At 44.9% G+C, this 23626-nt stretch overlaps 1 protein-coding gene across 2 annotated transcripts in view; it reads left to right on the forward strand.

Annotated features, from left to right (window-relative positions):
- Positions 1-23626, forward strand: part of TFCP2 (transcription factor CP2) — a 295496-nt gene that overhangs the window by 68548 nt on the left and 203322 nt on the right. For both annotated transcript variants that reach the window (XM_085600782.1, XM_085600781.1), the window contains exon 2: positions 14077-14228. In XM_085600782.1, coding sequence (XP_085456908.1) covers positions 14077-14228 — 152 coding nt within the window. The remainder of the gene's footprint in view (positions 1-14076; positions 14229-23626) is intronic.

A 23626-nucleotide genomic window follows, 5' to 3' on the forward strand; every position in this document is an offset into this window, starting at 1 on the left:
CCCACTGGCTCAACATCACGACGGACAGGTGGGTTTTGCAGATAGTCCGAAGGGGCTACTCCATTCCCTTCAAAACTAATCCTCCATCCATGCCACCTCAATTCTATCACATGTCGGAGGATCACCTGGCCCTTCTCCAACTGGAAGTTACAGCTCTCTTGGACAAGGGAGCCATGGAGCGCGTTCCTGTCTCAGAATTAGGTCGTGGTTGTTATTGCCACTACTTTCTGGTGCCCAAGAAGGACAAGGGCCTGCTTCCTATCTTGGATCTCAGGAACGTTACCACTTCCTCCGGAAGGAGAAGTTCAAGATGTTGACGCTAGTTCAGGTCCTGTCTGTTCTCTACCCTGGAGACTGGATGGTAGCGTTGGACTTGCAGGATGCTTATTTTCACATCCCCGTCCTGCAGGCCCACCTGCGTTACCTACGGTTCACGGTAGGCCACGAGCACCTTCAGTTTACCGTGCTCCCCTTTGGCCTTACTAGCGCCCCTCGGATGTTCACGAAAGTGATGGTGGTGGTCGCAGCTCATCTGCACAGATCTGGGGTTCCAGTCTTCCCCTATCTCGATGACTGGCTGTTGAAGACTGACTCACCCCAGACAGTCGTCTCCCACCTCCAGAATACGGCGGACCTCCTGCATTCGCTGGGGTTTACTGTCAATGTGCCAAAGTCACACCTCACTCCCTCTCTGAAGCTCCTTTTCATTGGAGTGGTTCTGGACACAATGAAGTTTCGGTTTTATCCTCCCCAGCTGTGAGTCCGGGATATTCGGGCTATGATTCCGATCTTTCAACCTCTATCCTGAGTTTCGGTCAGAATGACACTGAGGCTGCTGGGCCTCATGGCCTCCTGCATCCTGCTGGTGGATCATGCCAGGTGGCATATGCGGGCTCTGCAGTGGGACCTAAAGTTCGAGTGGGCACAGCATCAGGGGAATCAGTCCTATTGCGTCCAGATCTCAGAGGGCACTGCTCAACTATTGCAGTGGTGGCTCACGAACCAGGATTGGGTCAATGGCAGATCCCTCTCCCTTCCCCGACCAGAGTTTACAGTGGTGACGGATGCATCACTTCTGGGGTGGGCGGCCATATAGGAGATGTGGAGATTAGAGGCCTCTGGTCTCCGGTGGAGTTCGGGCTCCACATCAACCTTCCGGACCATTGGGCGAGTTGTCTTGCACTAAAGTCATTGGTTCCCTCTTTCTGGAGAAGAGTAGTGCAGGTGTTCACGGACAACACCACCGCCATGTGGTACTGCAACTAACGGGGCGGGTGGGGTCGTGGACCTTATGTCAAGAGGCTCTCTGCCTTTGGACATGGCTGGAACATCAGGGCATATCCCTGGTGGTTTAACACCTGGCAGGTTCTATTTACACCAGAACGGACTAATTCAGTCACAGGTGCATGATGGATCACAAATGGCGTCTTCACTCGGAGGTGGTGCGAGGTCTCTTTCAGCAGTGGGGAAAGCTGTGGTTAGATCTATTCGCCACCGAAGAGAACACGCAATGTCCGCAGTTCTGCACGTTGAAATTTCCAAGGCGGCACTCGCTAGGCGACGCTTTTCGTCGCACGTGGTGTTGCGGTTTTCTATATGCCTTTCCGCCTATACCACTTCTGCCCAGAGTGCTGAAGAAGATCAAGCGCGACCGGGCCGAAGTCATTCATGTGGCTCTGGATCGGGCACGAAGAGTCTGGTATCCCGAGCTGTTACACATGGCCATCGATCCTCCGATCAGACTGCCTCTTCAGGAGGATCTTCTGTCGCAGCAGCAGGGGACGGTCCTCCACCCGTACCTGTCCAGCCTCCATCTCCTTGTGTGGAGATTGAGCGGCGGCAGTTAACTGCGTTTGACCTTCCTCCGGTAGTCTGTAATGTTATCTTGGCAGCCAGGCGTCCCTCCACTAAAACGGTATACGCCTGCAGATGGGACAAATTTGTGGCATGGTGCACAGCAGAGGCTGTGGATCCCCTTTCCGCCCCTCTTTCTGCGGTTCTCTTGTTCCTCTTTTCATTGGCCCAGCAGGGCTCTGCTCTGGGCACTCTTAAGGGCTATCTCTCAGCCATTTCAGCCTTTCTTAGGCTTCCTGATCAACCTTCTCTTTTCAAGTCCCCTATTGTAAATATATTACTAAAGGGCATTACTCATCTGTTCCCTCCTATTCCTTTTGTAATGCCTCAGTGGGACTTGAACTTGGTTCTGACTTATCTTATGTGCGCTCTCTTTGAGCCGCTACATAATTGTCCTCTCAGACTTTTGCCATCACCTCTGCTCGCAGGGTGAGTGAGCTTCAAGCCCTTTCTTCTAAACCTCCTTTCCTGGCTGTTCATCCAGACAAGGTTATCCTTCGCACTAGGCCTTCTTTCCTTCCCAAAGTGGTTACCTCTTCCCACATAGGACAGACCATCATTTTGCCCACCTTCTTTCCGTCTCCGCATCCTTCTAAAGAGGAAGAACAGCTCCATCGTCTGGATCCGAAACGTGTGATTTCCTTCTATCTGGATCAAACAAGACAATTCCAGGTGGATGACCAACTCTTTGTTGGCTACGTGGGCGCCAAGAATGGTAGAGCCGTACAAAAACTGACCATCTCTTGATGGGCCGTTCTTTGTATAAAGATCTGCTATTTTTTGGCGAAAAAGGAACCTCCAGTAGGGCTCCGTGCCCATTCCACCAGGGCAACGGCAGCTAATATTGCTTTGGGATGTGGAGTCCCCCTTCATGACATTTGCCAGGCAGCTACGTGGGCTTCACTGCACATGTTTACCGAACACTACTGCATGGACAGCCAAGACGGAGAGACTGCTTCTTCGGCCGTTCGCTTCTCCAGGACTTTCTGGTGTGAACTTGGTTTGCAAACCCACCACCATGGGTGGTATTGCTGGGGTATCTATTCTAAGGTGAGGAATCCATAACTAATTGTCTCTTTCAGATGAAAAAGCTACTTACCTTCGGTAACGCTATATCTGTAAGAGACATGGATTAGTTCTGGTTGCTCACCGCCCCGCCCATCCTCCCCGTTCTACAAACTGATTTTATAGGTTAAGGGACTCCCTTTCAGGGGCCTAGTTTTTGTGCACCAGTGGTCAGTGTCTTGCATGGCTCTGTGCATCTGGCATGGAATGTCGTGTAAAGAACTGACCTCAGCGCGTTAGGGCGGCGTCTAAGTAGATAACACGATGTCATTCCGGCGACCACGACTCCAACGACTAACGCAGAGTCGACCGACCCCACCTATCAACGTGCAGGGGTACTTCTGAGGAAAAGATTCTCCGGATCCAGTCTGACGCCTGTGGGTAATTCTAAGGTGAGGAATACATAACTAATCTATGGCTCTTACAGATGTATCCTTACCGAAGGTAAGCAACTTGTTCTACGCCCCCAATGCAGAACAGCCAGCCTTTTTCGCAAGACTAAGTCACTGCTTGACACAGTACCTGACGGGCACTACCCTAATGGGGGGGCGACTTTAACAGTCTGAACAATATGCTCTTGGACAGATCCCACCATCCACTCGAAATTCTCAAGCAGCGCGCACCTCACACGCATTCACCACCTGAAGACAGAGCTGGGGACTGATAGATGCCTGGAGGATCCTACAAGATAAGGACTAATCCTAATTCTGAGCGGTCCATGAAGTACATGCGCGACTAGACGCCTTACTTAGCTCAGTAGACAATCAGCGCCAGGTCACGGGTGCGGAATACCCTCGCGTGAACAATATTCGATCACAACCCACTGGTTCTATCCTTGAAATGGGGACACCCTGTGTCAGGGATACCTACATGGTGGCTCCGCCCGGACACCCTGGAGGACCAGGTCTTCCGGGAAGAGATCAGGGGGAAAATAGTGCACTACTTCAAGGCCAATGAGGGGACTGCCTCTTCGCCGAACGCTGAGTTGGAAGCCTTCAAAGTGGTCCTGAGTGGTCAATGTATAACGCGTACCACAGGGGTCAGGTGTGATCTCCTGGGAGAAGTGGAGGGGCAGAGACAGCCCTTAGAGGGCTAGAATGCAGAAAGCCGGATCATCCGTAGCTTCAGCAGGCACTCTTAGAGGCCAAGGAGAAAGTGTCAAAGCAGACAGAGAGGATTAGATACTTTGACTAAATCTGTGAATGGTATAAACTGTATATGCACATAACTAAGTTTATATACCCATAATTGATTTGTTATGTTGGCTTAATCTTGCCTTAACCCCAAACAACTAATGTTTTAGATATACGGCTTACCACAGCACTAATTATGAATTGTTCTTTGCACTCGGCACTTTATAAATTAATTCGATGCACTACATGTAACGCAATGCTAAGGGACAATGCAAACGGAAGTGATGTTATCAAGCTGCTCATTTTAAAACCTGAGTGAAATCGAAATGCGTGAGGTATTTGTCTGAACCCTGCAAACTTGATCCTGTGGATTGTGCAATAAAATTATCTACTTAACCATACTGACTGGGGAAATAGTTTACGGCGTGGCTCTGCCGTCTTTACTGGCTTCGCAGTTTTAATAACTTGCACATACTATTTCTGTACATTGTTGTGTTGTGAGTATTGTGGTCATGTGGGGAAGAGTCCGCTCTTGACTAATCTTTTGAAGCTGAGATGGTTGTCCATGTTTGGGGGTAACACATTCCATAGTTTGGCTGCTTGGACAGAGAGAGATGTTCCACCCATGGTTTTATTTCTAGGGGTGTGCGGAGCTTGACGCAGGAATTCTGCAGAGCTACATAAAAACTCTGCGCGATTCCACAGAGTTCCTCTAACAGCCAGAAAATACGCTGCTTGTGCTGCAATTTAGCCACAGTAGCACGACCAGCTCTAAAAAAAATTATGCCAACGGCAGCTTTGCACTAGAGCGCTCCCATTTGAGTTGAATTTCCTGCCACTCGAGTAGAAACATCTACGTGAGCAGCATCAAATCCACTCTGGCGGCAGCCATCTGACTGCAGCCACCCGTGTTACAAAATCACGCTAGGGAACACCAAATCTTTCTCGCATTCTTTGAAGCTTTGCGGGGCAAAAAATCCCACCATGCAGAGATTGGCAGAATTTAGCCAGAACTCTGCTTTAAAGTGTAACACGGAGTGACCAAAACTCCACCAATTCCGCGGTTGAAACAAAACATTCTGTCCACCCCTATTATTTTCTTGTATGCTGGGATTTTGAGGTGGGTGCCAATTTAGATTGGAGGCCTCTTTTGTTGTGTGTTTTTTGTGATTTTCTTCCTGATGAAAAGTAGTCCCTTGTCATGTGTTGCTTTGTGGTTAGATCTCCTGGCAACTGGTAACCATGTAGGGCCCTCAAGGCAGGGGAGATGTGCTCTTGTGGCTTTACATGTAGGACTAGTCCGGCAGTAGTGTTGTGAATTCTCAGTAATCTTCTCATGGTTGATAAACTGAAGCTGTGATATAGACCATTAGCGTAACAACGTTTTGATAGGATAAGAAAGATTCTCGCTTGTAACTTTTGGAGGAATCATAGTTGTTTGAAAATGTGTTGCATCATTTTCATTGGAAGAAAGCATAATTTTGCTACTTAATTCAATTGGACATTCAATGATAGCTTTGAGTCCATAGTAATTCTGAGATTTCTTACCGCTTTCGATATTTGTGGTGGTTGTCTCAGATCCTCAGGATAGGCGCATTGATGGTCCTAAGGTTTGCAGCCACCAGAGGTGAGAATTTCAGCTTTAGATGCATTCAGTTTGAGGTGACTCATTGGCATCACTGATCAGCGACCCGGAGGTAACTTAAGATTTTGGAGTTTCTAATGTCCCTGGGGCTTTTCAATTTAAGAAGTGTTTTCTTGTCATCAGCGTCATTTTAGGAGGTGAACTGAAAACCATTAATTATTCCCTGTAACGATTTCATGAAGGGTTGACTCATTTAATGCTGTGGGATTTGGCTGAGAAAGAATCCCAGTCTAGTGCACACAATATGAAATGTAATCACAATGAAGTTGGACAATATGGCAGTTGCAACGGTTGCCAAAAGTGTGACTATTTGATACCACACCACCATGCTTATTCTTAATACATTGCAATCCTACCATTTTTCTGCTCATATTAACACATAGCATCCTGCTCTCTTTCTGCTACTTCGAAGTGCTAGTCTAATTCTAACTAATAAAACCTATTATGAGTTTCAGAGATGGTACACGCCCTCATACCTGTTTGAAGAATAACGTTCTGTGTTTAAGAAAATGGCACGGTCTCCTATTCTCACCCAACTAGTCTGGCTGGACTGATAAATCAACGCATCAAGGCGAAGTGTCCCTATCACAGCACCGTTGACTAGATACCAGAGATCTGATGTGCAAGCTATCTCAGTTTTGATTGGCGTGAAGACTTCTCTTTGCCCTCCACAATCTGTGCTGTACTTTTATAACATAATCTCATCGTTGTTAAGAACTCTTGATGGAAACAATTGACAGAAAGTGGCTTGATGCTCTTTAAATTATTTTCATTCTACAAGACTGTGTTCTTTTGAACATCAACAAATGTTAGACACGTAATTATCAATCTTCTCAAAACTCAATGAAATTAATAACAAGATCATGTAAAATTTAAGCAGTCAGCATTTAGATAAATCACTGCTACTCTATTCCCATAGGCCTGATTTTCACCCTGCAGAAAATACCAGTTTAAACCAAACCGGCTGTGAATCATGCTTGTTCAGCATTTTGATTAATTGTTTTCCTATTAAACTTAATTGCACCAAAGTACTTAAAAAGGATTTGAATAAACGTAAGTAATGTTACTTTCTGAAGAAACTCACACAGTTCTCTCCAGGCTCACCAATGGGTTGCACAAAATGTAGAGACAGAAGTGAATAATTGTTTTATATTCACATACCTCTCTCTCTAAAGATCTATTTAGAAAATGTAATTTTTGCAGTCCTGAAGATTCTGGAACCGCCAAGGTTTTAGGTCTGTAAAATCGTAATACTTGGGGCTCCCAACTGTGCATGACTGAGTTTGCAGAGCAGAGAAAAAAACTCTTATTTTAAATTTAATATTTTTTGCGAGCACAATAATTTGCACCCATTGAGAAGTGCTCCCGTCAACTTTCAGGAATTAATGTTTGCCAGCTATAAAACATTAATCTTACCCATTAAAAAAAATGACAGTTGCAAGGAATAGCCTTTGATTAAACTTCATGAAGTGGTATGAAAATCAGTTTCCTTAGTCAAATTAACCTAGTCTGAAAATGAGCCTTGTACGGGTCACAGTCGGTGTAATGGGCTCAGATCTTTCCATGTACAGTGTGCCAGGTGATGGTTCAAAGGGTAGCATCGGGTTTGTCACAGTCCAAGGCTTTGGTGAATAGGAGAACAAGAAAAAGATGCTGTGTCGTGACCTGGCGTGAGGCTGTATTATCATTGTAACAAGCTCCACCAAAACCGGCACTTATTCTTCAGCCAGGATTCCTTCCTAAATCTTAGCCTCACTGTTTAATAGGATGAGTGGTATGATGATAGTGTTGTGCTTGCTCAATAAAAATTGAAATTATTTGGTATTATATCTGCTCTGTGTTGCAGTTAAAAGTGCTCTATTTTTTTCACTCGCAATGGTTGTTTTGAGGTGTAGGTCACGAGCCCTTGCCTTCTTCTCGTCTCCTTTTCTTCCCTGAATGCACTACCTTCAGTCCTAGATAGACTCAGAGAGGTGAAAAGGCTCCACTATTACATTATCATGTATGAACCAGCTTATCATTTAAGAAACTTAAAGAGCTAATTGCTGCATTCCTGAACATATGATCCTCAACCTTTGAAACCACCCACATGCAAGAACTGTATGACTGCCTTGGTCACCACTTCATCACCAAAGCCGCTGACCTGTAAATAATTATTGATTCAAACATTAAGGGCGCAGCTCACCTAGTGCACATCAATACCTCTGCCCTTCAACTTTGATTTGCCTAGTCTGTTACAGTAAACAAATAAACTTGAAACTGCTCTTTAACTGCGTCTTGGTCCTAAGCAGGCCGCTATCCAACACACATTAACTGCTATTCTTATCAACAGCTCAGCCGCCATCTGGCTAGAGCTCACATCAGCCATTACATGGAGTCATGACTATTCTAGAGGAATTCAAAACTGCTTACAAAATACCTGTTAAACGAAAGTGTGATCCAACCCAAAGCTCCCTTCTAACTATCTCCCAATCCGTAACATCCTTCTCCTAGGCAGAGTGATTGAAAGAGCTGTTGATCTACAATTATCAGTACACTGAAAGAGTAAGATTCTCTTCGAGATCCAAACAGCATTTTGCCCTGGTGTGACCTTAGCATTTTAATGTGTTGATCCATGGAACAACATCAAGATCATTAATGATGTGTTGGTGCCTCAGCTGCTTGGTTTTTCTCCCACTTTTAATACAATGCACCATCCCCTACTGATACAGACACTTAAATCTGTGGGGATGCAAGGTATGGTCCTTTTCAGGATTTCTTCTTGCTAGTCTAAACGGTCTCATTTGATCGACTGCAGGAGTACCTTAAGCCTCCAAATGCCAACCTCCTCTTTAATCTCCACTTCAGACCACTACCTTAACTCAAGTCCTTCATCTTCAACTGGAACTCCTGAGCAGACGACATATAAGTTTAACTTCAGAGCCCAGCTGAGCTAGACTCCAGTGCTAGGGGATCTGGGCCTCCTAGTGGTGTATAATTGGATGAAAGTTAATCACCTTGAACCAAATGCACCACAACATGAGATTCTAGCCTTTGGTTAATGCACCGCCTACCACCATCCACTATCTGACCACTCACTAGAGCTAGGCCCACCTACCAAACCATACTCCAAATATGGGACTAAAGTGTGATTGTGGATAATAATCTCTCACGGTTCCCTCAAGTACATTTGTTCACAGAAGTAGCCTTTACATGGCGGCAAGGTACCTACGTTGTAACTTTGCTTACTTGGAATGTACTATCATTCAGAAAAAGGAAGATAAATATGGTTTATTATGGCTTAAGTAGTTTATTAAATGTAATGTCTTCTAGTATATTAAATGTCTTCTGGACAAGGTGTCTAGATGGTTTGAGGATTCTTCAGGTGGATGCATGGCCATTTTCCTGTTAAGTCCTCAGGTTCCTGTCATCAGAGCATTTCCACAGCTCCTTAAGTAACCCTGTATGTCTATTGGAAATCTATGATCAAATGTATGGGCCTACACCATTAAAACGGACTTGCTGTCCTCACTAATGTCACCGCTTAAATGTTCCCCTCATTTAGGGCTCCGAAGTGAGAAGTAGTTGACTGTGCCTGCACTCTGAAAAACGGTCTAGTATTCCATTACAGGTCTGCAGTTTGGGACCACTACAGGCTTATGAAACATGAGTAGAACCATACAGTATATCTGCTATTTATTCTTTTCCATTGATCGGTTATCTCATTAAATTGGTGTAGAGAGTGAATTCATGCAAGTTGTTTACTAACTTTGTACGTTTCTTGTTGTAATTTGTTTTGGCTAACAGAAATGCAAGCTTGTCTAAACTGACCTCGTTAGTCTCACGACAGTTACCAGGGATCCAGGTAAGGTGACGAAGGCAAATGCCACCAGTTAGTGACCTAAGGGCACAATCCATTCACCGCTACAGCGCGTGCCTGATTAATTGGTAGGAGCAGACCAAAGGTGCACTGATGCAGATTTTCAACAAACAAAGAATCATGACCTTTATTGACGCAGTTACTGTATTTTCCCACCAGGATTGGGATTTAGCTGCAGGTTATGAGGGTGAAGCTTGATTAGGCCTGGGCTTTCCTGTCCCCAGTTCTTAAGGTTGAGGGGAGCTGGAGACGCAGCAGTGTGGAACGCAGGTCTTGGCTTCTGTGTGGTTGTAATGCTGTGCTCAGCCTGTGCCTCTTTACTTCACTCCTTGCGCCTGCTGTTCTTCACTGTATGCCTCCTCCTGTCGCCCACCTTATTTATACGCCCTGCTACACGTCACTGTGTCCTGTATGTGTCCTGTATAATGCCACGTGTAGAGCAACAAGAAGCGCTTCCCTTATTCACACCAGTCTGGCTCATGTTACACAGGGTTATGTATGACCTAGGTTCAGAGTTCATGGGTCTCTGTAGGTCTTGGTTGTTGGCCCTGGTACACGTAGGCCTCTTAATTTGTTTTTGTGCTTAAATGGATGGCAGTGGGTCCGAGTCTATGGCTGGCTACGTGTATGTTTGCTGCTCGGGTGCATGTATCACTGTTGGTATGTGTGCATGACTTACTGCATTTCCGTTTTTATGCAAGTCTTTTGATATGGGTGCCTGCATGTCTGTGTACCTGGTTCCGTGTATGTCTGCTGTACTGGGTGAAATGGTCCCTGTAGATTGTCATGGTACGAGTGTCTGTATGCATGTCGATATATGTATGTGCCCGAGTTCTTCTCGCTTGCTTGTGTGTATGTAATGCATTTTTGTGCCTTCCCTGTGCACAAGCCTGATCTGTTGGCTTTGTCACGGCTTGTTACTTTAGAGTCAGTTATGCGTGTCGTCATTTTGCATTGCCATCGATGAAACGTAAGCGTTATTTATGAGGAAAAGTTGTTAACTTTACCGAAGGACAACAAAAAGTCATGTTTGCTGTACTCGACTGGGCTAATCTTCAGAATTACGTATTGCTCAGATTGACTGCGGCCATGCAACATTCTTTCCGGATCATGGATCAACTTTCCTGGGCATTCTATTCCACCCAGTCTCTGCCAAATCATGCTTGCTATATGATTTCTCAGAAAGCGGTTTCCTTGACTTTAAAGCTTTTTTTAGATGGGGCGCTACAGGGAAATAAAACCTATTTTTTTTATTCGAAGGCGTCTTCTGAATTGTTTTAATGTTTAGGAAACAAAAGCAATCCTGTTTCTCAGGTTTGTTGTGATTGCAGTTTTTTAGCCCAGATATGTAAGGGTGTAGCCATTAGTACTTTAAATCCGTAGCTGCAGCCTGGCATACCTGTCAGAGCGGATAATTTGGGTCGACTATAGAACAATTATCAAAATTGTCTTGAGTTCTGCAAGCACATTTCTTATAATTGGGATTTTGGGTTCTGCAAATGTTTCCAAAGCAAGCATCCTTCGAGGTTTTCCACTCTTGTTGTAAATTAATCTTTGCTTTTATTATTTATAAAACTAAATAAAAGCATGGTGAATTATGTAATTACATAACCCTAAAAAAAACCTTTCCACTCAATACCCTTACCTGCCCAAGCCCTAAAATACCCTTACCACCGAATTCCCGTACCCACTCCTAAACCCTAAAATCACCCTTATCACCCTTTACTTGTGCCCACCTCATACCCTTAAAACGTCCTTTACCCTAATTATATATAGAATGAAAATTTGTTTCACTTAAATGATATATACTTACATTTTCGTTGAAAAGGCATTCGTACGGTAGAGGCTGCGTGTCATGCATGGTAAACCTGATTTTTCCCACTGCAGCAAGTCCTAGAGGGGACGTTCAATCTTTGATCTTCAAATGGTTACAAATGTTAGTGCTACTGAGTTGGGTCATAGTAAAATCTTATACAGAAAACACTATTTAAAATGACTGTGGCATCCAGGCCTGAATAAGGCTCCCAAGTAAGTATTTAAGATGTGCTAGTCCAGCCAACATTGCAGATTTTCAGCTAAATTAATACCAGAGTCCACATACTGCTAAATTGTGCCTATACTACATTCGTACTCTGAGGTGGATAAACCTGTGTTGAAGTTTCTTTGCTATGGATTTTATTTTGGGGAATGGAGTAGTTAAACTTCAACACTGTGCATTAAAATGATCTTAAAGGTGGTGTTTGAGGTTTGGAACTTACTGTTTTTGAGCTGGTATTCCAACGACATAAGTGATGAGAGATTTTTTGCCAATGTTGCAAAAGTTCAGTTGAAGCATGAAAGAACTGAAAATGTCAAAATGCTGGCCAGTGTTCCGAAAGCCACTTAATACCAAATATTAAGTGGTTTTTGATTTGAAAAGTGGCAATTTGGGTTGTAAAGTAGATCGTCTATGCAAGGTAAGTGGTGAAAGCATAGAATGATTTGAACTATGAGAATGTTGTACTGTGACATGAGGTACCCTGTAAATTAGACTGTTTAGCTTTAGCGGTGTCGACATTTGATGTGGGAGGGTTGAACTGGGTGCAGTGAACACTTTTCAGTTAGCCAGAAAGGAATGCAGTAGAGGGGAGAGAAAATGAAAGGTCGTTTCGGTAGTCCTTCTTGCTAAATACTAGTCATTAGATCTATGTCTGGAATAGGAGTGGAAGGAGAAGTAAGGAACAGAAAATACATATGTTAAGCGGTTGGTAATGTACAGAAGTTTCAGTGGAGAGATGCAATTTGCTTTTGGAATGTATTCTGCAGTTTCAGGTTCCGGGAGAATTGAGAATTGAACTTGGATAGGTGTGCATAGTCACAAGAAGTGAACTAAGCAGCTGCCTTGAACTGCTTAGTTACAGTGTAAATCTCAGCAAAGCCCCATTCTTTTCATTCAACTGTTGAGCCAGTCAATACACTACTGGATTATTAAATCATAAGTGACGAATGGTAGAATACGCGGTTGCTCCTCTGCTAAGGCAGAGGACCGTTGCCCCACTGATCTGCGAGCAATTGGTAAAGGAAAACTAAAATGATAACCAATAATATTATCATTTTAATATGCAGTTTCCTTGCTGGGTGATGGGCGGACAGGGGCTGGCTGGCCAGGGGAAGGAGTTGTGAGCACACTCTAATGTGCGCATGACGGTTTGGCCGGCTGCCTAGGGCTGGTCAGTCATGCACACTTTGCAAGTTCTCCAGTGGCTGTAATGCACAGCCTGGGTGGAGAACATGCACAGGCTCCCACTCCCTCTCTGTATGCCGAACGACGGCGCTCATACTAACCACAAAGCTGCTGTAAGGGAGCGCCGTGATTGGCTAGGGGAGTCTGGGAGCCTGTGTGGTTCCTGCTGTTGAGTAGCCGACGAGGACCGAGAGGCGGCGGCTGTCCGACATGCAGGTAAGTGTTTTTTTTCTTTTCTTTCACCCCCAACCCCCCACCCACCCCCTTTGAGTAGCGGATGCCGCTAGGTAGAATAATAGTGTAGTTTTTTACCCTTTGTTCGCATCACCCAAATCACCCTGCTGTATGACTCTGTACCCACTTCCTGCTACTGGTACTCGTTTCCGTGCATTACAAGACTGCTGCTGACCTTTCTGCGGCATACTCTATACCGCTCGTTGCTGCCATCCCCAATGGTCCTCTTCTACTTTGCACACATTTACTCATGTCAGTGCTTTGATACGGCAGTAATCTTTGAATGATTTTCTATTCATGTAAAGGTATTTTGATGGTGTGACTTTTTAAGGCGTGTTTTTCCCCCTTCCCATTCACTTTTTATGAAATTTTTCATTCTATACTAAGCTTATTTAAAGTACCATGGCTTTTTTGAGCATTTGTACTGCCAACCAGAAAATCACTATCCTGGGAACCCAAAGTAAGGCCCGTGAAAGTGGAGTGTTTTGCCTGTTTTCAGTGAGTGTTTTCAGTGATACAAAACTAACGATTTAACAGTTCCAAAAAGGAATTGAAGTACATTAAACTGGAGTGTACACATGGAGAAAAGACAATGTTTGAATTCTAAAGTCGAGGACCACAAAATGGGACTCTGGTGTACTGGTGGAACTTTAAGACTTATTGAAAAGGCTTTCCAACACGTACAGTTGGTGTTTGATAACATGAGAAGCAGAGCTCCTTTTAGTTATGCTCTGCAATGATAAATGGTTTGATGTATTACTGATTAACGTTTCTCTGTTTTCTATTGACCTATTCTGTGTGTGGCTTTTGTCAGAGGATCTGTGGGAATCCTTGAAATCCGCAGTATAATTTTCAATTGGTAGTTCTACATCCAAAGAATCTGCCTTAACTGAAAATATAGATCATGTGACCACTGTGAATGATGCTGTAATCATTGTTTTTTTTTATTTGGGTGAAATCATCTTAGCTGTAAGTTGTGGTTACTTGGTGACGCAGCCTCGTCTTTTGAAGTTCTGTATTCATAGTGGAGCTGAGCAGTTTAACACTTTATTTTTTGTTCCAGCGATGTCCTCGCATTGCCAATCTTCAAGCAGGAGGAGTCGAGTTTGCCTTCGGACACGGAGAATAAGATCCTTCCTTTTCAGTATGTACTGTGTGCTGCCACGTCTCCTGCCGTCAAACTTCATGACGAGACATTAACATATCTAAATCAAGGTAAACTAAATTGCCATTAATTATTGCAAATTACTTGCCACACTGATTCTTAGTGTCCCACCCAGGCACCACCGTAACAAAGCAAAGAAAACTAACCCAGGTTTTGCTTGTATTTGTAGGTTGCATAATGCGTATGAATAATGGTATTGTAACATCACTCTCATATTTTATTTCATTTAGGGGCTGGTCTTTGAAATCATCCCTGAGATGCTGTTCTTCAATAGTTGAATAATTAGTGTACTGTTTTTAGTTGCCACTGGAAAGTTGGTCTCTTTTCCACTTGATACAAGTTCCCCTTTAATGTAGTATTCTGCACTGAAGTCTATTTCTAAGAATGTTTCTGGTTGTTAAATGTTGTTTGACCCTTCTTTTCTGTGCCTACTTAATAAGACTTTTCTCCCAAACACCCAAAGCAGCAAACAAAAGTTTGCAGAAATAGAGTAGGCATGTAGTGTAATATAAGATTACTTTGTAAACATGAGCTCAAAACAAACCTTAAAGACTAAGAAAGGCCAGAAAGGCCACTGAGATGTGGTGCAGCAGGACGGGATGGACCGATAATTGCAGAATTTGTATTGGATTAAGTTGTCAAATCCTTCTGGGGAGCATACATGCTGATGCATCCTAAAAGCCCTCTTGAGAAGAAAACCAATCTAACATGGCGGAGAATAACAAAACAAAATCATAGTGTAACAAGCTCGTGTTTCACTGTTTTAGTGGGATCCTTAGTCGATCTAATTTATCCTTGTATGAATATTGGGCAAGATCTGTGTGGCCACAGATCTCAATCTGCATATATCTACTTTGTTCCAAGAGCTAAGAAGCTGTTGTGTACATGCATATAACCCAGGATTGCTTGCTTGACTCTCTGAAATATTCTCCCTTCACTGTGTAGGGCTGAGGGCATCACTGTAAAGTTAATTAGACCTTCAGAATTTTGCATATTCCAGTTTGCCTACCATTTGGACCATTTGCATATCATACGTAATACTCTAATATGAGATTTCCCCTTTACTTCAGTCATTTTTATGTTGCATATTTGTGTATGGCATGTTCTCCTTGCGGCTCCGTAATCTAGAGTATGTGATCATACCCAAGAACCTAAATGAAAGCATGCAGTACATGAGGTCACTGGGGATTTCTGTGTACTTTCATGCTCTGGTATTTGTTACATTGTCTTGTCTTCTTTGTGATATTTATCCTGATCTTTGGTGGGATCTGATAAATGTATACCTCTCTGAGGATTCTGTAGATCACTTGCAGCTGTGGTGTTCGTGATCAGGTCAATAAAGTATGCAGGTAATACAGTACTCTGATCACATTTAAAGTGTACTTTGAATGCTCCTTGCTTAAAATATTTTATAGTCAACAAAATGTAATCTGGGTTACAGAATACAGATGAAAATGTGGAAAGGTGATGGAAATAAAAAGTCTCTTTAAAGACGGTAAAACGTTCCCTTTAAGCACTTGAGTGCCTGCCCTACCATTAAAAAAACGCATGTAATTTCAAATGAATGATGAGGAAATTTGGGGTAAATGCAAATGCTAATTATTATGTATTAATTCATTTCATTATTCGTCCCAAAAAGTAATAATTGGCATTCCAACTTAGTTAACCGGAATTAGAATGGGGCTTTTGACAGTTGCGATTTGTGACTATAAATATAACATTTTGCTAGGTATTATTGAATCTTGCAGGGGGCTTTGAGTTTTGGTTAATCTATCCTGGGGATTAGATATATTTGTTCTGTCAGGTAAATGACTACAGTCCCAGGCACAGGACTGGGCCATATTAAAAAATTGAAGGAGTGAGTGTAAGTGTTCACATCAATTTGTGTACTACTTGTTTTTTTGTGGTTTGGTTGCTAATGTTTGAAACTGGGCACAATAGAAACGCAGGTTAGGTGCTCAGTTATTCACATTCAAAAAACTGTATTTCAACATTCGCTGTAACAGTTCTTTCTAGGCTTGATGGGAAAGTACAATACAATCACACCGCTGCTTTAGCTGGAATGTGCCCAGTCTCTCTTCGAAATGATTTGCGCTCTTTGTTCACATGCTTCTTGCAGGGTGTTGGTTTGTTTCCAGTGTTCTAAGGGAGAGTGGGGAAACTCCACCTATTGAGAGAAGTGTTGTTTGTGTTGATGGTAAGTGGCTCTATCCAAGCAGACTACCATGTTGTGTTGAAGCTATGCTGGGCGGTCTGTGGTTTGGCAGGCTTTTCTGATCCCTCTCTTTGAGCTCAGTATCTCGTTTGCACCCATCATCTTGTCGGTAGCGTGGCTTTCTTTATCTGTTAGGGCTTGCTAGCTACCAAAGGGCTGCAATCTGGCTTGAAATTGCGGGTTACTTTATAAATAGCGCATTGTTAACCTAAATGCCACAAAAAAGATGACACCATTAGTGTTTTTGTTATCTTTTTCTTCCTTAATTTGAATTATGTGTATGATGGGTTCAACCCTTTTTTCTTTGTTCATACTGTTCTTGGGTAAGAAAAATGCCGCCTTCCCCATTTATTTTACAGCACTATAGAGCTGTTACTTTTGTGTGTTTTGTTGAGGAGGTTAGAAGTTGCTGGCTAAAAAAATTGCAGGTTATTGAATGTACCAGAAGCCTCCTTTGGTGGCCTTCCTGTGGCAGATGACCATTGCACTTGATTAGTCTGGGCTGATGTCACTAATTGAATTAAGTACATTTCCAAATTGAATATTTCTCACAGAGGTTAAATGCAAATGTAATGTTATTTATTTTTACAATTGTGACATCGTTATGAAAAGTGTTACACGCTTTTATTTCATTGCACTCTATTTCTCTACATGGCTTTCTTAAACTGCTCTTTTATTTTTAAAAGTAAGCAAAAAAACTAGTCCTGGTGTCCAAATGTGGACCTCTGCTCTCTTGTGTGTAATTCAGAACGGAGAGGTTTGTGCCCAGCATTAAGTACCAAAGCTGTGCTTCATCAATTCAATGTCAGGACCGGAGGCGGGGATTATGCTTTTCTTCGCTTTAATATTTAAAACCAAGAAACCGCAGCCATTAAAACATCAAAAAACGACTTTTCCCATGAACACCAGGGAAACAGCTAAGTTCATTGGTCCTTTCACAGTTTCTGCCACCAGGCACTGATCTAGTCCTCTGTTGCTGTTCCTTCCCTCTCTTTCTTCGCTGCTCAGCAGCCAGTTTAGTGTTTTTAGTTTTGCAGCATGAATTTTTCTGGATTCACTATGCTGTGCATTATTCCGCCATCTTGTGGTTGGGTCCAGAATCGTAGTATTGTTTTTTTTTCGTGGCCCAGGTGGGCGGCGACGTCCCACCATTTGGTGTCCTTCATGATGTCGGCGCGCTTCCTGCTGAAGCTCCCACCTTTGGTCGCCATCTTCAGATTCTTTTTTCCGCCGTTGGGTCTGGATCGTTACTGAAGAGTTCCAGAGTTTTTGGAAGAGGAATCAAGAAAAATCGAAGAAAATCAACGAAAATAAAGTTTTCAGCGACACCGGACTGCAGGTCCGGTAACCAGAGCGACGAGGGAGAAGTTTGGCGACCAAAATCTTCGACTTTCGACGGAGGAATATGCTCGCAGGGGGCACCCTGAGCACGAGGATGGACAAAACACAGTTCTAGTTTTGCACCAATTGCCACCACAAGTACGCCCAGAAGGATCAGTATCCAGTCTGCAACCACAGCAGCAAAGACTGCAACGCCTGTTCGGCGTTTACACCGAAGACCCTCAGAGCAGGGGAGAGGCAGAGAAGGGCGAACCACAACATGCAGGGCCAGGGGCCACCTCCATAGTTCCGAGACTTGGGTCTCTATTGGAGAGGAGGACAACATCTCTGAAGGACCAGAGGACTGCACGGTCATCGAGGTCCATAAGAAGACGTCGAAGGAGGTAAGGGGGTCGTCGACCCCTAAAAACTCAGGCGATACTCGAAAGAGTGAGGCAAAAGCCCCGAGCGACACTCACAGAAGTGAAGCAAAGTCCTCGAAGGGAGCTCTGCCGTCAAAACACTCGACGAAAGCAACAGCTACCAGGGACAGTCAAGCGACCGGATCCTTCAAAAAGGACTCCCAATCGGCGAAAGCCATCGAAAAACAAAGTTCGTCGAAAGTTACCCTCGAAATGGACACCTCGGCGCAGAGAAAAGAAGGGCAGACTTCGTCGTCGACGGCCACGAAGAGAAGCGCTCCAACCCTCGACGCCGAACATGCCGCCGATATGGAGAGGGAGAAGAGGAGGCTCTAGGCCGAAATGGCGAGCATCCTTCAGTGGAAAAAGGACTTCGACGAGAAGATAAGCCAATACACCATCCTGCCGAAACCCGCCGTCTAAGTCGAAAGCGACGACGACGCGGAACCCCCGAAAACTTCCGAACCAGTCGATGAACTCTGGGGCGAAGTCCTTCAATCCTACTGGTACTCGACACCCTCAAAGGCACAAGACATGGAATGGCAAGACCTCGACACAGAATCGCCGGAAGAAGGGGTAGGCACGTACCCTTCGAGGCCCTTCCTGCCAGACGACATAGGGGTCTACAACATGGTCGTGCCGAAGGCTGCACAGACTTATGGGGGTGAAAATGGAGGAAAAGAAGCCAAAATCATGTTTCCTCCTGGAAACTCTACTGCCACAACAAACTAGGAGCCAATACCTGCCCATGCTCACTAGTGTGCTGGATCAAGGAAGAGGCCTTTAAGGAGCCTGCAACATACAAAGCTGTGACCCTTAGGACTGAGAAGAAATACAAACATTCTTCACAGGACCCTGCATACATCCAAGGTTCAGTGCCAGCCGACTCCATAATTGCAGCAACGGCTAGGAAGAGGGCCGATGTACCCACTAATGCCGGACCAACTCCAGACAAGGAGAGTAGGAGGATGGATCTCGCAGGAAGAAAAGTGGAGAGAAATGTGGCAATCCAATGGCGCATCGCTAACTCCAACGCCCTGATCAGCAGGCACGCTTACCAACACTGGGATGAAGTAGGACAGCTCCTAAAACATCTACCGCACCAGTACCAGCAAAGAGCTACTCACCTGGTAGAAGAGGAAAAAAACATGGTGAACACATGCCTAAAATAAACATTGGATGCGGCAGAAACATCAAGCAGGCTAATGATGATAGGAGTGACTGAGAGAAGACATGCATGGCTCAGAATTTCGGGATTCAAGCCAGAGGTGCAGAGCAACATCCTAAACACACCTTTTAATGGAGAGCAACTGTTCGGCACGCCAGTCGACGACAAGTTGACACAGCTCAAGAAGGACAACGAAACAGCAAGGTCCATGGGGGTGTTGCAGTTCAGGGGAATGAGAAGAGGCACACCCACAAGATGGCCGGGCAGTAGAGGAGGGAACGTGCCCTCCACATTGCACCAAATGTTCCAGCAAGGCTACCAAGGGAACAACCAAGGCCAGCAGCAGCAGGGACAGCAGCAGCAGAACTGGCAGTACCAGCCCCGGGGACAGTCCTTTTGAGGGCGTGGAAACGGACGAGGACAAACACGGAGAGGAGGCCAACGGCCCTCAACCAAGTGACTTCATCAAGGAAGATGCCCCTACCCTAGCAACACCTCGGGGTGGGCGGAAGGACATAAAGGAAAACTATAACCAAATGTTCAACAACAAACAGTACCTCAAACACTCAACACTGGTAGGGGGAAGAATAAGAGACTTCATCCAGGAATGGAGAAAGGTCACATCTGATAAATGGATAGTAAACATCATGCAATACGGATACTGTATAGAGTTAGAAAAACGGCCTCCGAACACAAAACCAAGAAACAGGGCACACTCAGCAAAGGAACTCTCGCTCTTGTAGCTTGAAGCGCAAACACTGCTCAGCAAGGAGGCAATAGAGGTGGTACCAAAGAAACAAAGGGTTTTACTCAACTTACTTCCTGGTGCCAAAGGTGTACGAGAAACTAAGACCTATCCTAGATCTAAGGTTCCTGAACAAATTCATAAGAACACAAAGGTTCAAGATGACTTCCCTACAAGAGGTAATACCACAAATACAAGGGGACTTCATGGCTACCATAGATTTAAAGGATGCCTACTTACATATCCCCATCAACCACAAGCACAAGCGCCTGCTAAGGTTTGTGATCAATCAAAGCCACTGCCAGTTCACAGTACTGGCATTCGGGCTCAAATCCGCACCAAGGGTGTTTACAAAATGCCTAGCAGCTGTCGCAGCACACCTACGAAGGCAAGGGATACACGTATACCCCTATCTCGACGACTGGCTCGTAAAGGCAAGTTCGTACAGCCAATGCAGACTACACATCCAGCAGGTCATACTAACACTGACAAGACTGGGTTTCTCGATCCATTGGGAGAAATCGTCAACAGAACCAGAACAAATCAAGATATTCTTTGGGGCAGAGATCGACACCATACAGGCCAAAGTGTTCCCCAGCAGGAAGAGAACATTGACGATAGTGAAGGAAACACGTCATTACCGCAAGGGGCAAGTTCTGACAGCGAGGACGGCGAACAAACTGATGGGAATGATGGTGTCATGCATCCACCTAGTCCCAAATATCGGACTACACATGAGACCATTCCAGGAATGGATCCAGCAGCAATGGTCACAGGCCTCAGGGAGTTGGGAAGATCTTGTGATTGTCACGCACGCAGTGCATCAGGAAATAGCGTGGTGGAAAAAGGAAAACCTATCACAGGGGAAGCCATTCACACAACCAACTCCAACAGTGACCATCACAACGGACGCCTCCCAGCTGGGGTGGGGCGCACAGATGAACAAGCTCAAGGTGAGGGGTCTATGGTCGCAGCAAGATGCGGTCAGACACATCAACTATCTAAAGGTAAAAACTGTATTCCTAGCCTTAACAGCCTTTTCGAAAGCGCTGTATGGGAACAGGGTGTTGGTCCAAACAGACAACACAACCACCATGTTCTGCATCAACAAACCAGGAGGAACACAATCAGTACCACTATCAGGGCTAGCACAGGAAATTTGGAGATGGGCCATCCCACTGAAAATAGACCTACTAGCAATACATCTCCCAGGGAAGGACAATGTGGAAGCAGACCGGCTCAGCAGACAGACGTCGGCATCTCACGAATGGGAGCTCAACCAGCAGGAAATAGAGAAACTTTTCCAGAAATGGGGTACTCCACAAATAGACTTATTTGCAACATACCAGAATGCAAAATGCCAACTCTTCGCCTCCAGACAACCGGACCATCGGTCCCAAGGGAATGCACTATGGATAAGTTGGTCAAAGAGCTTTGCATACGCTCCCCCCCCCCCCCCCCCCCGATACCACTGATACACAGGGTACTCAGCAAATGCAGAATCAGCAACATGTCGCTAATATTGATAGCACATCAGTGGGCCAGGCAGTCCTGGTTCTCGCAGATAGTGGAAATGGCACAAGAACCAGCACACAGGTTCCCAAGAAGAAGGGACCTGTTAACAATGCAGAACGGAAGGGTGCTTCACCCAGAACCAGAGGGTCTCAGCCTAGCAGCATGGCTCCTGAAGACCTAGAATTTGCACACCTAAAACTACCACCAAGTACTATGGCAGTACTCAGGGAGGCAAGGAGGCCTACCACAAGAAAGTGCTACATAGCAAAATGGAAGCGGTACTCCCAATGGTGCATCAAGAAGCTACAACGGAAGGTCACAAGGGAATCAACAGTACTAAAGTACTTAACGCACCTGCTACAAAGCGGATTAAGCTACACATCCCAGAGGGTGCACTGGGCTGCGGTGGTGGCCTACTCAAGAGGAGAAACAGGGAAAAGTTTCTTCACCTTTGAAGTGGTGAAGAGATTCTTGGAAGTGACCAAGAGATTTGCCCCCCCCCTCCCCCCATAAGAGGATGCCCGCACCAGCATGGAACCTAAACGTAGTGCTAACTCAATTGATGAAGGCACCCTTTGAACCTATTCACAAGGCTACCCTGCACATGCTCACACTAAAGACAGCCTTCTTAGTGGATATCACGTCACTAGGAAGAGTGAGGGAGTTGCAAGCGCTCACACTCCAAGAGCCCTACTTACAAATACACAAGGACAGGATTGTAATGAGGACGGACCCACACTTCATGCCAAAGGTGGTGTCTCGGTTCCACATTAACCAAACAATCCAAATACTGAGTTTTTTTCCAAAAAACTGCCACAAAAACAGAAAGGGCTCTACACACACTAGACGCCAGAAGGGCTGTAATGCACTATATAGAGAGGACAAAGGAGTGCAGGAAAACAAAACAGTTCTTTGTCTCCTTCGCAAGCAGTTTTCTGTGACGACCAGTCACCAAGAATACCATTGCACGATGGATTGCGCAGACAATTCAACTCTTCCACAAGCAGGCAGGACAACAGTTACAAGGAGCAGCTCAGGCTCACTCAACAAGGAAGAAAGGAGCAACAATTGCGTTTCTAGCGAACACACCTATCCAAGACATTTGCCAAGCGGCAACATGGTCTTCAGTGCATATGTTCACTAAGCACTACTGTGTGGATATTCAAATGAACAAAGAAGCGCTAGTGGGACAGAAGATCTTACAACACATATTCAGTGACCAGTGCTCATCTTCCACCTAGCCACCACAATAAGGACAAACCGCTACAAAGTCTATGCACAGCATAGTGAATCCATAAAGATTCAGGCTGCAAAACGTATAGTTTCTTACCTGTCTGTGTAGTTTTGCAGCTTGAAGACTTTCTGGATTCACTAGCGAACCCACCCTGCTCCGCCAGAAAGATGAGACCGGAGGTAAAGGGTGAATGATAAACAAGACTTTACAAAATAACAGAGAAGACAGGATTAACACAAGACAAGAAAAAATTATCTGAAGATGGCGACCAAAGGTGGGAGCTTCCGCAGGAAGCGCACCGACGTCACGAAGGACACCAAATGGTGGGACGTCGCCGCCCACCTGGGCCATGAAACAAAAACAAAAAAAGAGCGAAAATACTATGATTCCAGACCCAACCACAAGATGGCGGAATAATGCACAGCATAGTGAATCGAGAAAGTCTTCAAGCTGCAAAACTACACCGACAGGTAAGAAACTATAGATTTTGTTGTAGATTACTTGTTAGCTTTTCCCTACTGCACTGCTCTGTTGGAGTTGGAATGTTGCATGACATCATGGAATGCCTGGGTGTCTCTCTAGAGGAGTTTGGCAGTTGGTGTACTCAGGCTGAGCTGAATGGAGCTTGCTCCTGGTGGGGCTATCCTTGTACTATCTAACTTCCTCCTGTTATCCTGACCACCTGTGATGGAACCAAGCTACCATTAAAGAAGTATCTTACATGAACTAATGGACTCTGTATCTTCTCTTTACAACATTTTGGCGACGATCTTAAGGACTGATGCGTGCACTAAGGAGTAAGGACTTCTAGGAACTAAGGAACCAAAAG

This window comes from Triturus cristatus, chromosome 4_2, assembly GCF_964204655.1.
Source record: "Triturus cristatus chromosome 4_2, aTriCri1.1, whole genome shotgun sequence".
Classification (NCBI taxonomy): Eukaryota; Metazoa; Chordata; class Amphibia; order Caudata; family Salamandridae; genus Triturus; species Triturus cristatus.